The sequence below is a fragment of the Bison bison genome, unplaced genomic scaffold (assembly GCF_000754665.1).
Source record: "Bison bison bison isolate TAMUID 2011002044 unplaced genomic scaffold, Bison_UMD1.0 scf7180017864382, whole genome shotgun sequence".
Taxonomy (NCBI): domain Eukaryota; kingdom Metazoa; phylum Chordata; class Mammalia; order Artiodactyla; family Bovidae; genus Bison; species Bison bison.
The window spans coordinates 6,631,059-6,644,280 of record NW_011494954.1 but is presented as its reverse complement, the minus strand read 5'-3'; the positions used below and the strand labels follow the sequence as shown (position 1 = coordinate 6,644,280).

At 35.7% G+C, this 13,222-nt stretch overlaps 1 protein-coding gene across 1 annotated transcript in view; it reads left to right on the top strand.

The window, feature by feature from the left end:
• Positions 1 to 4,926, top strand: part of MSH4 (mutS homolog 4) — a 98,151-nt gene extending 93,225 nt beyond the window's left edge. The window contains exons 19-20 of the mRNA XM_010857610.1: positions 1,642 to 1,730; positions 4,735 to 4,926. Coding sequence (XP_010855912.1) covers positions 1,642 to 1,730; positions 4,735 to 4,926 — 281 coding nt within the window. The remainder of the gene's footprint in view (positions 1 to 1,641; positions 1,731 to 4,734) is intronic.
• The last annotated feature ends 8,296 nt before the right edge of the window (positions 4,927 to 13,222 follow it).

Below are 13,222 nucleotides of genomic sequence, written 5' to 3'. Positions count from 1 at the left end.
AAGGAGATCCAACCAGTCCATCCTAAAGGAAATCAGTCCTGGGTGTTCACTGGAAGGACTGATGCTGAAGCTGAAGCACCAATACTTTGGCCACCTGATGCAAAGAGCTGACTTATTTGAAAAGACCCTGATGCTGGGAAAGATTGAGGGCAGGAGGAGAAGGGGATGACAGAGGATGAGATGGTCGGATGGCATCACCGACTCAGTGGACATGCGTTTGGGTAGGTTCCGGGAGTTCATGATGGACAGGGAGGCCTGGTGTGCTGTAGTTCATGGTGTTGCAAAGAGTCGGACATGACTGAGCGACTGAACTGTACTGAACTGAAGATAGTGGAGTGGAAAGAACTGCGCTCATCTTTTCCTCCGAGTACACCGAAAGTGCGACTAGTTGCTGAACAACCATCTGTAGGAGAATGTTGGATCCACCAAAAAAACATATCCTGTGTCCAAGGGCAAAGTAGAAGCTCCAACAAGACGATAGGAGGGATGCAATCATGTTTTAAAATCAAATCTCAGACTCGCCAGAGAGACTAAGAGGGAGCGAACAAACCTTGTATGTGCCAGAACCCAGGGAAAGGAGCAGCAACCTCACAAGAAACTGAGCCAGACCTGCTTTTTGAATGTTTGAGTGTCTGCTGTGGAAGAATAGGACAGCAGTGACCTGCCACAGGGACAAGGGGTCTGGCTACAGCAGACCTGGGAGGCATGGCATATGGCATAAGTCCGCTTGGAGAAAGTTGCCGTTAGCCCCACTATAGAGCCACTATGCAGACGACCCACAAAGTGGACTTTTACAGATAAATTTCCCAAAATTATTTTAGCTATGACTGTTCTTTGTGAGAGTAAAAAAAAAGCATCTTTCCTTTGCTATTTGAAATGGGAAAATCAAATGTATAACTTAATTTGTATTAGATGTTTAATCTTTATAAGCCTCAGCTTTATCTATTAAATGGTGATATGTGTGGATTTGTGAGGATTAGATGAATTATCAAATATGAACTGTCTAGCACAGTGCCTAGCAGTTAGTAACTTTTAAATAAATGTTGATGTTGCTTCTATTGCCTCTAAAGGAATAAATAAACTATTAGCATAAAGTAGAAAATCTGTGAGACACTGATACAATAAAAATCTAAGAGCATGAGAATATTACTGGTATTTGAATTTCCATGGAGTAGTCACCTACTGTTATGACTTCTGAGAAATTCCTCTCTCATTAATCTACTAAATATATGAATACTCAGCTGTAAGCTTATCTGTGACTACACTTTCTTCTATTCTGCAAAACCCATTATGTCCATTGACTTATAAACCAACTGAATTTGTAGTTGGAATTTCAGTGTTATTACTATTATCTGATTTTCTAATTACCTTTTTCCTTTCCCTTTCATATTTTCTGTCTCAGAGGTATCTTGAGAGGTAATTGATATTCTAATTTGTCTTACATGTCTTAGCAAGTAATTAAATCTAATAATTGGTAAGTTGTCACCCAGAACTTGGAAAAACATAATTTTAAGAAGTAAGTGGTTCTTAAATGCCTAAGAAAGGAAGTTTAAATCTGTGAAGAAAAGATTAATACTGATTAAAACAAACATAGCAAAACTACAAGTAATAATACTGAAGTCCCATTGTTTATAATTTTAGGATTAAAAGCTGCAGAGGTGTCATCACTTCCACCATCAATTGTCTTGGATGCCAAAGACATCACAACTCAAATTACCAGACAGATTTTGGTAAGGAAATTTTAGCAATAAGAATTATTTTTCAAATTAAGAAAATACTTGTAGTATACATGCTTATTATGGTCTTGGGTCTAAATATATAATAAGTAAAAATTAAAACATTTAAAACAAAACCTATTTCCTAAATAAAGTAAATCCTTTTTACTTCTCAAGACTTTTTTGGTTTGATGTGTTATAACTGTCCCTAGAAAATCTACTAATAAGATAGGAAACAAAAGTTAAACAGTTCAGTTCATCTAGTACTTATTGCTACACTGACTTTATGATAAGAAAAGAAATCTCTTTAAATAAGCATTAAAAATAAAAATCAAAGTACTTCTCTGGTGGTCCAGTGGTTAAGGCTCCACGCTCCCAATGTAGGGGCCTGGGCTTGATCCCTAGTCAGGGAACTAGATCCCAACATGCCACACTGAAGATTCCACATGCTGCAATTAAGATTTGGCACAGCCAAAAGAAAAAAAAAAAAGAAACACTATGCACAACATTTCATATCTTTTAAAATAGTTTTCAAAGCTCTTGTATCCATTATCATATATAAGCCTCATAACTTTTCATGAAGTAGTTAGGTTTAATTAAAGATAAATAATAAAGTTATCATTTTTACTTACATTTTTACAGCTGAGGTTCACAGAGATTAAGTGATTTGCTAGGAAGAAGTAGATCCAACACTGAATTTATATCTGGTAACTGAAAATTTGGAAATCTTTTTTTTGTTGTTGTTGTTGCATCAGGTTGCTTTATATTGTTTTAAGAATCCATCCTGTTCAGTAAACTAAAGTAGGTGCAGTATAAATTTTCTTCAGTATTAACCTTTCTTTTATCTTTTACCCTTTCTTAACCTGCCTTCAGTTTTTTTGGTTTGTTTGTTTTTTTACATTCATCAGTCTTTTGACCTCAACTGCTCTTATGACTTTACTTGCCTAGTTATTCCATTGGAATTTTTCACCAGTGATTTTGGTAGTGGTCCAGTTCTGAAGAGCCTCTTATTACCTAGTTCTTCACAATTCTTCTTGCCAAATTCCAATTATGGGCAACTTCTCCAGTAGTCTTCCAGTTTTTAGATTTCCTGATGCTGCTCAACATATATTCAAGACAGGCTAATTTTATCCACTGAAAATTAATATAACCTCTCTTTAGCTGAATATTTTACTTCTACTTCTTTGGTGATTACTTCTTTCCCTTCTTCACTGGTGCTTTCTATTATTCCATCTACCAAATAGAAGTATTCCTAAGATTTTACCATTTCTTTGTTTAGAATTCTGTACTCTTGGTGATTCTCATCCTTTCCTCAGCCTCCATTTTCATTTCTTTTTGACTCAATCTGTATATTTTTCTCCATATTTCTTCTTAAAACCTTAACTTACATTTTCTCTTCAATAGGTCCAAAATTAAATTTCTCATCTTTTGAAAAACCTTTTCTTCTCTTCACTTTCACATCTCCCATGGATGCTTAATTAAGTCTATGAATTCTTCTTCTTAATTATATCTCAGTAGGTTCCCTTCCTTTTCTACATTTCTGCCACATTGAGTTACTTGTCGTTTCATCATTTTGACCTGATTGTGTACCACATTTTCTAACATGTTTGCTTTCTCTGTTTCCTCCATCTGGAATATCTTTCCTTTGAGGCTCTTCTGTCCATCAAGATTCATATTAAATGGGGCTTCCCTGGTGGCCCAGACAGTAAAAAACTGCCTGTAATGTAGGAGACCTGGGTTCGGTCTCTGGGTTGGAAAGATCACCTAGAGAAAGGAATGGCTACCCATACTCCATCCTTTTGAAGCCTTTCTTGACCCAAGCTGGAAGTGAACTTTCTTTCCTCTGAACAATTTTGTATCTCCCTTATGGAACTTTTCATGATTAATCAATTGCTTGTAAACATGTATGTTTCACTGTAAGACTGAGCTTTTTGAGTTCCATTGTCATGTCAGGATGACATTTTGTATCCCCTGTAGTCGTAAATACAATTTATGGGATCTGGAATATAGATAATAATAGCTATAATTGTTGTTTAAATGATAAATGGATAGTTGATCAGTCAGTATAGCAGATAGATGGATGGATCAATGTTCTATCTCATGGAGTTGTATGCAGTTTTTCTACAGTGACAGTAAGAGAGAGAAGGAGTTCCTGGCTACCTAAAATTCATGGCTATTTAGAAGGAGTTGAAAGGATTGTATTTCCCTTAGAGGATGGAAACTAAGTCTTTACATAAAAAGTTAAGATTGAAAAAATGCTGATTCCTCTATCTAGCTCAGGCAAAAAAGGGAATGAAGAATTTTCTAGTTGTACTCCCAACCCTGAAGGGAGGTATTCAAGGACTGAATATCCAAAGGTCCTCCAAAGTATTAGAAGAGTCCCATTTTAAGCATTATTTCTTGGGTATCCTTAAGTATAATTTGTTAAGAATTAAGGCATAATTTTAACTAGCTATTTGTGTTGCTTATTTTTAAAAATGTAATTTATCCCTGAAGCAGTATTTTCTTTTAGACTCTAGCAATTTCTATATATGAACCCTATTGAGGGACAGTTTACTGATGACCCATTCTGTCCACCAGTTTATCTGCTGGGGAACTAAAGTAGGAGATAGCAGAGTAGCACTCTGAGTGACATTTAAAATTATGAACACTGCATAGTAATTAGCAGAATGTTATTTTCCCATAACTTTTCAATGATAAAGTGCTTGTAGGACATAATTCTAGTGGATTTTCTATTACATTTTGGTGTTGTATTGAGAAACTTGAACCATTTAGCAGATTTTTTTCATTGAAAAATGGTTTTCAAGGATTAGGATCTGTCATAAAGTCGTAAATACTCATGAGAAATTTTATTCTCCAAAACAATATTTATTTTTCTGGTATATTATTTGCTAGTTGGATGGGACTGACTTATCCAAAAATATTGGTTAGCCATTGAATTATTTCTATGAAAGGAGATAGAATATTGCCAAAATAAGAATCATATTTTAATTTTTATCTATATTTTTTTCAATAACAGCAAAACCAAAGGAGTGCTCCTGAGATGGAAAGACAGAGAGCTGTGTACCATCTAGCTACTAGACTTGTTCAAACTGCTCGAAACTCTCAATTGGATCCAGACAGTTTACGAACATATTTAAGTAATCTCAAAAAGAAGTATGAAGTAGATTTTCCCAGGGCTGAACAAGATTCAGAAAAGACTGAAGAATAGTAATAATTCACATCTTATACTAATGAAATAATGTCTTAATATGAGAAACCTAGAATTCATTTTTCCTGTGAGCAAAAGAAAATATTTGCTAAATTTTATATTTTAATTGAAAATTACATTGTATTAACATCAGCATTATCGTCCATATATTCTGTATAAGAAAATGTTTGTTATATAACTTAAGAAAGAAATGAGAACTATTTAAAGAACTGATTTTTATGTTAGAAAAAATCTAATGTGACACTTTTCTCATTTATGAAACTTCATGTTATAAGTTATGGTTTCACATGTTATCGTATATAGTTTAGCTAAAAGAAATCTTTCTTTGTGGGCCTGGAAACTTAGGTGAGGTTTTCTTTTATACTCTTATTTGGAACCAATATTTCTTTTACATTCTTACTATGATTCAATAATTTCTTAATTAATGCCATCAAATTCCAACACTGGATACATCTGAAGTTTGTTAGAATAGCATTGAGAGTTTTAAAGTATTCATTTTGGCATTCAGTATAGTTCTAAATGTTGAAATTCAGCAAATGGTATTTCATAATGCAGAGAGTGTTTCTGGAAGGAGTAGTTACCTAATAGCCAGGTGTTCTGTTTTCTACTCACCAACCCCTTCCCTTTTCCAAATTTTCATTTTTGACCATCTTTTTTAGGTGAGTAACCAAGGCAGCAGAAAGATAATATTGATATGTTTGCCTTAATTGTTGATTCACAAGGAAACATTATGTAGAACTGTTTTTGCACAGGCATGTGGCTCACAGCACCTCTTAGAGTTTACCCAAAGTTTATTCTATAAATGGACAGAAGAAAATGGAAAACTGTCAGTTATTCAATAACTGCAAAGAGCTTCTCAAACACCTTATTTCTGCAGTTCCATCTCAGTAAAAGACTTAGTCACATAATCTCAACCCAAAGGCCTAACAATGGGGAAATTATTAAATAATTTTAAAGTATTTTTGTTAATATATGCATATTTTATTTTACAAAATGTAATAATTTTGACTTTATTCAACTCTCGGTATTCTAAGTACATATTAGTAGCCAAGTATACTGAAAAGTTATAATCTGAAAGACACACATTCTTTTTTTTTTTTTTTAATTACTGTAAATTAGTGTTAGTACTTACATTACTCCTGCTGCTGCTAAGTCACTTCAGTCGTGTCTGACTCTGTGCAACCCCATAGACTTACATTAGATATATGTTAAATGTCCTATTAGACTACTTATATTTCCTATTATCATGTTTTATAAATAGAGCTCCACAGTATTTGAATTTTATAACCACATTTTAATTCACAGCCTTTGAGATGAATTGTATTTTGTGTGGTCATTCCTAAAAGCAGGTAGATAATTTAGACTTGTGGCAAGTTTCTAGGAGGCATTGAGGAACTAAAGGGCATCATACACTGTTTAGGAGGGCAGGGAAGAAAAGGAGGAAGCAATAAAAGTCAGAAGGGGAGCAGGGCTGTGGAAGAAAAGCAGGCAGCAGAGACAAGTGCAAAATACTAAATATGCTAGATATCATTTCCTCAGATGTATTAGCTCCCCTTTACATTTAATGCCAAATTAAATTCCACCAGACTTTTAAGAAATTGTTCATCGTTTAGAGCTTTTGATGCGAAAACTGTAGCCAGCTGATTAATCCCTTTTATTTTAGATTTGAAGTACTGAAATAAAAATGGATTTATATCTTCTTAAAATTAAATTGCTTTTTCTTCAATCATTTTGTGTGTAGCAGAAGCACATGAAAAAGCAAGTCAGATGAAGATAGAATTATTAAGTCATGGTGCTATAGGACAGAGGTGAAAGGTAGGGAGACGATCCATTCTTTAATTTTCAGGTCTATTTGCTCTCTTTAATACCTCTTCACCTTTGTCTTTCTCTAAAATTATAGATTGTTATCTCATAATCCAGTCTTTTAAGATAAATATTCATAATGTTGTAGCAAACTCCTTGATAATCTACCTCAAAGCCATTTTTTTAGTCTGCTCCACCTTTCTCCTCACATAAATTAATCTTTCTCAGGTCTAGGGCTAAGGTACATGGGAGTAGAGGAAAAAGGCAGCTAACCCTCATGCCTGGGAAGTAATACATGTATTTGTTAATTTTTAAATTTACATCCAGTAAAATTAAATTTTCATTTAAGTCTATAATTTGATGAATTTTGGCACGTTTATGGATTTGTGGAACCACTACCACTACCACAATTGAGATGCAGAACAGTTCAGTCACTACCAGATGATCCCTCAGTACTGGCCCTTTGTGGCCAAATTCTTCCCTGACCTCTGTCTTCACTGGGAATGGTTAAGGATTTCTTCCCTATAATTTTGTTTTTACCAGTTAGGTAGCATGTGACCTTTAGAGACTGGCTTCTTTTACTGAGCATCATGTACTTTAGAATTTATCCATTGCTAGCTGGTATTCCATTGTTTGTATTGAATATGTACCATGGTTTATTCACTCACTCACTGAAGGACATTTAGGCATTTTGTTTTTGACGATTTCAAATAAAGCTGTTATGAACATTTGGATACAGATTTTTGTGTGAGTGTTAAGTTTTAATTTATTAAAATTTACTTAATTTAGTGGACTGGCTCTGTCATATTGTAAGTATATATTTAACTTCAAGAGAAGCTGCTAAACTCTTTCCAAGAGGGTTTATACCATTTTGCGTTCTTGTCAACCATGTATGAGAGGTTCAGTTGTCCTACATGTTCTTTAGCACTTGTCAGCTTTTTAAAAAATATTAGCCATTCTAATAGATGTGCAATGAGTAATGTTTTTAAGATATTTTAAAGTTATTCTGATCATTCTTTCACAAGCAGTGATTTTTAAAACTCTTTTTTCCAAAATTATTTTTTAGCTGCTTTTTAGTGGCTCTTGGTAACATGTTAAATGTTTCCCTTCAAGCGAAAGTTTCAGAGTAAGTCTTACTGTAAAAAGAAAAAAACTACTGAAAAATCTAGTTCCATAATATTTACTATGGAACAGACAACATGCTGTGTGCTAGGTGCACAAAAGATGTCTGACCTTGAGGTAGACTTCAGGTGTAGTTAAGAGAAAAAAGCAAACTTAGACGGGTTGGAATACCATGTGATAAGTACAATAGTAGAGGAAAATAAGAAGGGTAATAGCACCAAAAAGTGTTTGCAATTCTTTGTGGTTCAAGGGAGTTTAAGGGTAGTAAAATACGTCAAGTGCTCAGGAACAGAGAGCATTTTAGTTAAGGATCACCATGTGTAAAAGCAAAAAGATGTGACACCAGAAGCAGTTTGGTTTATCTGGGGGATAGAGTGCATATGAGAGTGGCAAAAGGTTGAAGAAGGTGCTTTATATAGTTTCTCCTTTAGATGACAAAAGAGTTTGCTGGAGAGTAGAAGAGGATGGTGGTAGTAGAGGAATAACATGATTAGATTTTCCTTTTGAAAGATCGTCTGGGTGATAGCATAAATGGTTTGGAGATGTGTGGTTGAAACCAAGCAGATGAGAGAGTTTAAGAAACTTTTAAGTAGTGCAGAAGAGAATTGATGATTAAGAGTGGTAACAGTGAGAATGGAGTGAGAACGGTGTGTTGTGTGTGTGACAGTGAGAATGGAGAACAGGTGTGTGTGTGTGTGTGTGTGTGTGTAAAGGAGACAGAACAGTGAGAATGGAGCGAGAACAGGTTGTGTGTGTGTGTGTGTGCGTGTAAAGGAGGAGAATGGAGATGATGGAGTAGAGAAAACATTGATTTGAAAGATATTGAGATTTTGTGCTGATTAACCAGATTAATGATTCATGACTTATCCGATTTTTTAGTGAGGGAAAGGTGTTATTGGTTGAAGTGTGTCTTTTTGAAAAAGAAGCATTAAATCCTAACCCCCTACACCTCAGAATATGACCTTATTTGGAAATAGGATCATCTTAAATGTAGTTAGTTAAGATGAGATCATACTGGAGAAGGGTGGGCCCCTATATGATTGGCCCTTATAAGATTACTATGTGAAGACAGAGACTCGGAGAACACCATGTGAAGACAGAGGATTGGAGTGATGTATCTACAAGCCAAGGAATACCAAAGATTGCTGGGAAACCAACAGAAATTAGGAATAGACAAGGAAGGATTCCCCTACAGGCTTCAGAGGGAGTGTGGTTCTACTAACACCTCAGTTTGGACTTCTGGCTCCAGAACTATGAGATAATAAATTGCTGTTGTTTTAAGCTATCTAGTTTGTGTACTTTGTTATGGCAGCCCTAGCAAATTAATACAGAAAGGAAGAGTTAAATATGATTCTAGGTGGTGATTCCATCAACCATGTTGAGAAATATAGAAATAATAATTCCAGTAGAAAGAAATTTCAGGGAATTCTCTTGTGGTCCAGTGGTTGGTACTCAACCCTCTGAGTGGCAGGCTCTCAGATTAGATCCCTGGTTAAGGAACTAAAATTCTGCAAGCTGCATGACCTGGCCAAAAGAAAAAAAAAGATTAAAGGTGATTCTTTTTTTACTTCATATTATAATGTATTTTCAACCAAAAAAATTAACTGTCTTATATGCTACTGGTAAAATTTTCAAATGTGAATGTATTGTGTGTTGTTTGAACTTCCTGTGTATTTATTTATGAGCTTAAAATATGTACAAATTATGGCCATAATTTTCCTTCCAAGGAGTAAGTGTCTTTTAATTTCATGGCTGCAATCACCATTTGCAGTGATTTTGGAGCCCAAAAACATAAAGTCAGCCACTGTTTCCACTGCTTCCCCATTTATTTGCCATGAAGTGATGGGACCAGATGCCATGATCTTAGTTTTCTGAATGTTGAGCTTTAAGCCAACTTTTTCACTCTCCTCTTTCACTTTTATCAACATGCTCTTTAGTTCTTCTTCACTTTCTGCGATAAGGGTGGTGTCATCTGCATATCTGAAGTTATTGATATTTCCCCGGCAGTCTTGATTCCAGCTTGTGCTTCATCCAGCCCAGCGTTTCTCATGATGTACTCTGCATATAAGTTAAATAAGCAGGGTGACAATATACAGCCTTGACGTACTCCTTTTCCTATTTCAGTTCAGTTCAGTTGCCTAGTCATGTCCAACTCTTTGTGACCCCATGAATCGCAGCATGCCAGGCCTCCCTGTCCATCACCAGCCATGAAGAGATACCCCACATCCAAGGTAAGAGAAACCCAAGTAGGATGGTAGGTGTTGTGAGAGGGCATCAGAGGGCAGACACACTGAAACCATAATCACAGAAAACTAGTCAATCTGATCACATGGAGACCACAGCCTTGTCTAACTCAATGAAACTAAGCCATGCTGTGTGGGGCCACCTGCTGTGTGGGGCCACCCAAGATGGATGGGTCATGGTGGAGAGATCTGACAGAATGTGGCCCACTGGAGAAGGGAATGGCAAACCACTTCAGTTTTCTTGCCTTGAGAACCCCATGAACAGTAGGAAAAGGCAAAATGATAGGATACTGAAAGAGGAACTCCCCAGGTCAGTAGGTGCCCAATATGCTACTGGAGATCAGTGGAGAAATAACTCCAGAAAGAATGAAGGGATGGAGCCAAGGCAAAAACAATACCCAGCTGTGGATGTGACTTGTGATAGAAGCATGGTCCAATGCTGTAAAGAGCAATATTGCATAGGAACCTGGAATGTTAGGTCCATGAATCAAGGCAAATTGAAAGTGGTCAAACAGGAGATGGCAAGAGTGAACGTCGACATTCTAGGAATCAGCGAACTAAGATGGACTGGAATGGGTGGGTGAATTTAACTCAGATGACCATTATATCTACTACTGTGGGCAGGAATCTCTTAGAAGAAATGGAGTAGCCATCATAGTTAACAAAAGAGTCCGAAATGCAGTACTTAGATGCAATCTCAAGAACGACAGAATGATCTCTGTTCCAAGGCAAACCATTCAATATCACAGTAATCCAAGCCTGTGCCCCAACCAATAACGCTGAAGAAACTGAAGTTGAACAGTTCTATGAAGACCTACAAGACCTTTTAGAACTAACACCCAAAAAAGATGTCCTTTTCATTATAGGGGACTGGAATGCAAAAGTAGGAAGTCAAGAAACACCTGGGGTAACAGGCAAATTTGGCCTTGGAATATGCAGTGAAGCAGGGCAAAGGCTAATAGAGTTTTCCTATTTGGAACCAGTCTGTTGTTCCATGTCCAGTTCTAATTGTTGCTTCCTGACCTGCATACAGGTTTCTCAAGAGGCAGGTCAGGTGGTCTGGTATTCCCATCTCTTTCAGAATTTTCCACAGTTTATTGTGATCCACACAGTCAAAGGCTTTGGCATAGTTAATAAAGCAAAAATAGATGTTTTTCTGGAACTCTTGCTTTTTCGATGATCCAGCGGATGTTGGCGATTTGATCTCTGGTTCTTCTGCCTTTTCTAAAACCAGCTTGAACATCTGGCAGTCCACGGGTTTAAGTATAATAAATAAGTATTTCTATAATTCAACCCTGTGATGCGCTTAAAGGAATAAAAGTAAAAGGAGAGGAAAAGCGAGTTATCTCATTATATTGTTACTTTGATATTTCTATTCTGTTCTTAAGAAACTTAAACAATTGTTTTATCTTACTATAAAACCAAAATAATACCCTTTTCTTATGAATTGTCAAAGTTTTGATAGTTCCCAGATTGCAGATAGACAGTAAGAATGGATATTGTCTGCCAGTAGCTACTGAAATGATCTAAATGCAGTGATTAGGTAGGGAACAGATTCTCATTGCCAAGGACTGTGAAGCATCTAAGATTTTCAACTTACATGCAAACTAGCAGTTTAGTTTCCCATAGTGTCATGTTTGCTGTCAGAAGACAAAAGACTGGATCAGACAAAGGACTTTATTACTAGTGGTGAAGCATGAAGCATGAGCTTCTTGTTTGTGTTAGTTCCACATACTCCCATTGTCAGATGTGTAATTGTCCAGGTAGATATGCACACAGTAGATTGGTCTTATAGCTGAAGAACCCCAAGCTTTCAAAACTCCAGTCCTTTAAAATGAGTTGTAAGCACACCTGCTTGACCATTTATTTCCCCAGAGGAAAACATTGCCTTTATTACATTAGACACTGAGCAAACCTGCCCTCTGCTCAGAGGGAGTCACTATCTCTATTTTCTAAGGCTGCTCACTATACAAGCATCCTTAAAAAGATAATCAAGAATAAGGCAATCAGTTCCTCCACTCATTACATGAGAGACCCATGGAGAATTTTCTCCCAGTTCTCATCTTCCAACAGTTGACTTCTCTCTAGTTATATAAAGAAGGGTCTAATACTCTAAATATTAAGAAAGCACAGAGCTAAAAAACTGTCGTAGTTGTTGTTATTTTTTTAAGATAACAAGTTCCTTTCTTACCAAAGAGTATGCAGATTTAACTAATGTGATGTTGAGTCAAAATGGTTTCTGTATTTGTATTAAAATGCATATAATCCGGGGGTGGACGAAATGGGTGAATGTGGTCAAAAGGTGCAAACTTTAAGTTATAAATATGTCCCGAGGATGTAATGAGCAACGTGGTGGCTATAGTTAATATTGTATTGTATATTTCAAAGATATTGAGAGAGTAGGTTTTAAGTTCTCATCACAAAAAAATTGTAATGTGTGATGATGGACGTTAACTGGACTTATTATGGTGATTATTTCACAGTATATAAATTTATTGGATCATTATATTTATACCTGAACTCTTTAATGTTATATGCAACTATATCTCACTAAAAAAACTACTGCTAGTCTAGTATTCAGAGGTATCATATACCAAAACACTCAAGCTCCCTGTTGTAATTTAAAGCTAATTATTTCCAGACATAATACATTTCTGTCATCCTACTCCCAGCACTTTGGTTGACTAATTCTTTGCATTGTATTGTTTGTGACCATGGCTGCTACAGAATTATAAATTCTCTCAAGAAAGAGATCACCTATTAATTTAATTAATTATTCCCTACTACCAGGCACTGTGTTTTATTTGCAAAGTAACTCAATAAACATTTGTTATTATGAATACAAAATATAAAATAATATTTACCTAACCTAGGACAAACTGATAGTAAAAGCTTCAGAGCTCAGAATAGTAATATAACCAGATTTTCCACAAGTAGTAAGAATGCTCCAAGGCCAAAATAACTTTTATTTGAATAAGAGGGTAAACCTAAAATCTTATAAAAATGCATATAATTTGTTCCACTATATAGATAAGTAATGGGTATAGCCATATACTTATTTAAAAGTGATTCATTTAGTATGAAATTTGAAAATATATTTTCTGATGGAATGTTCAGTACAGTAAAAA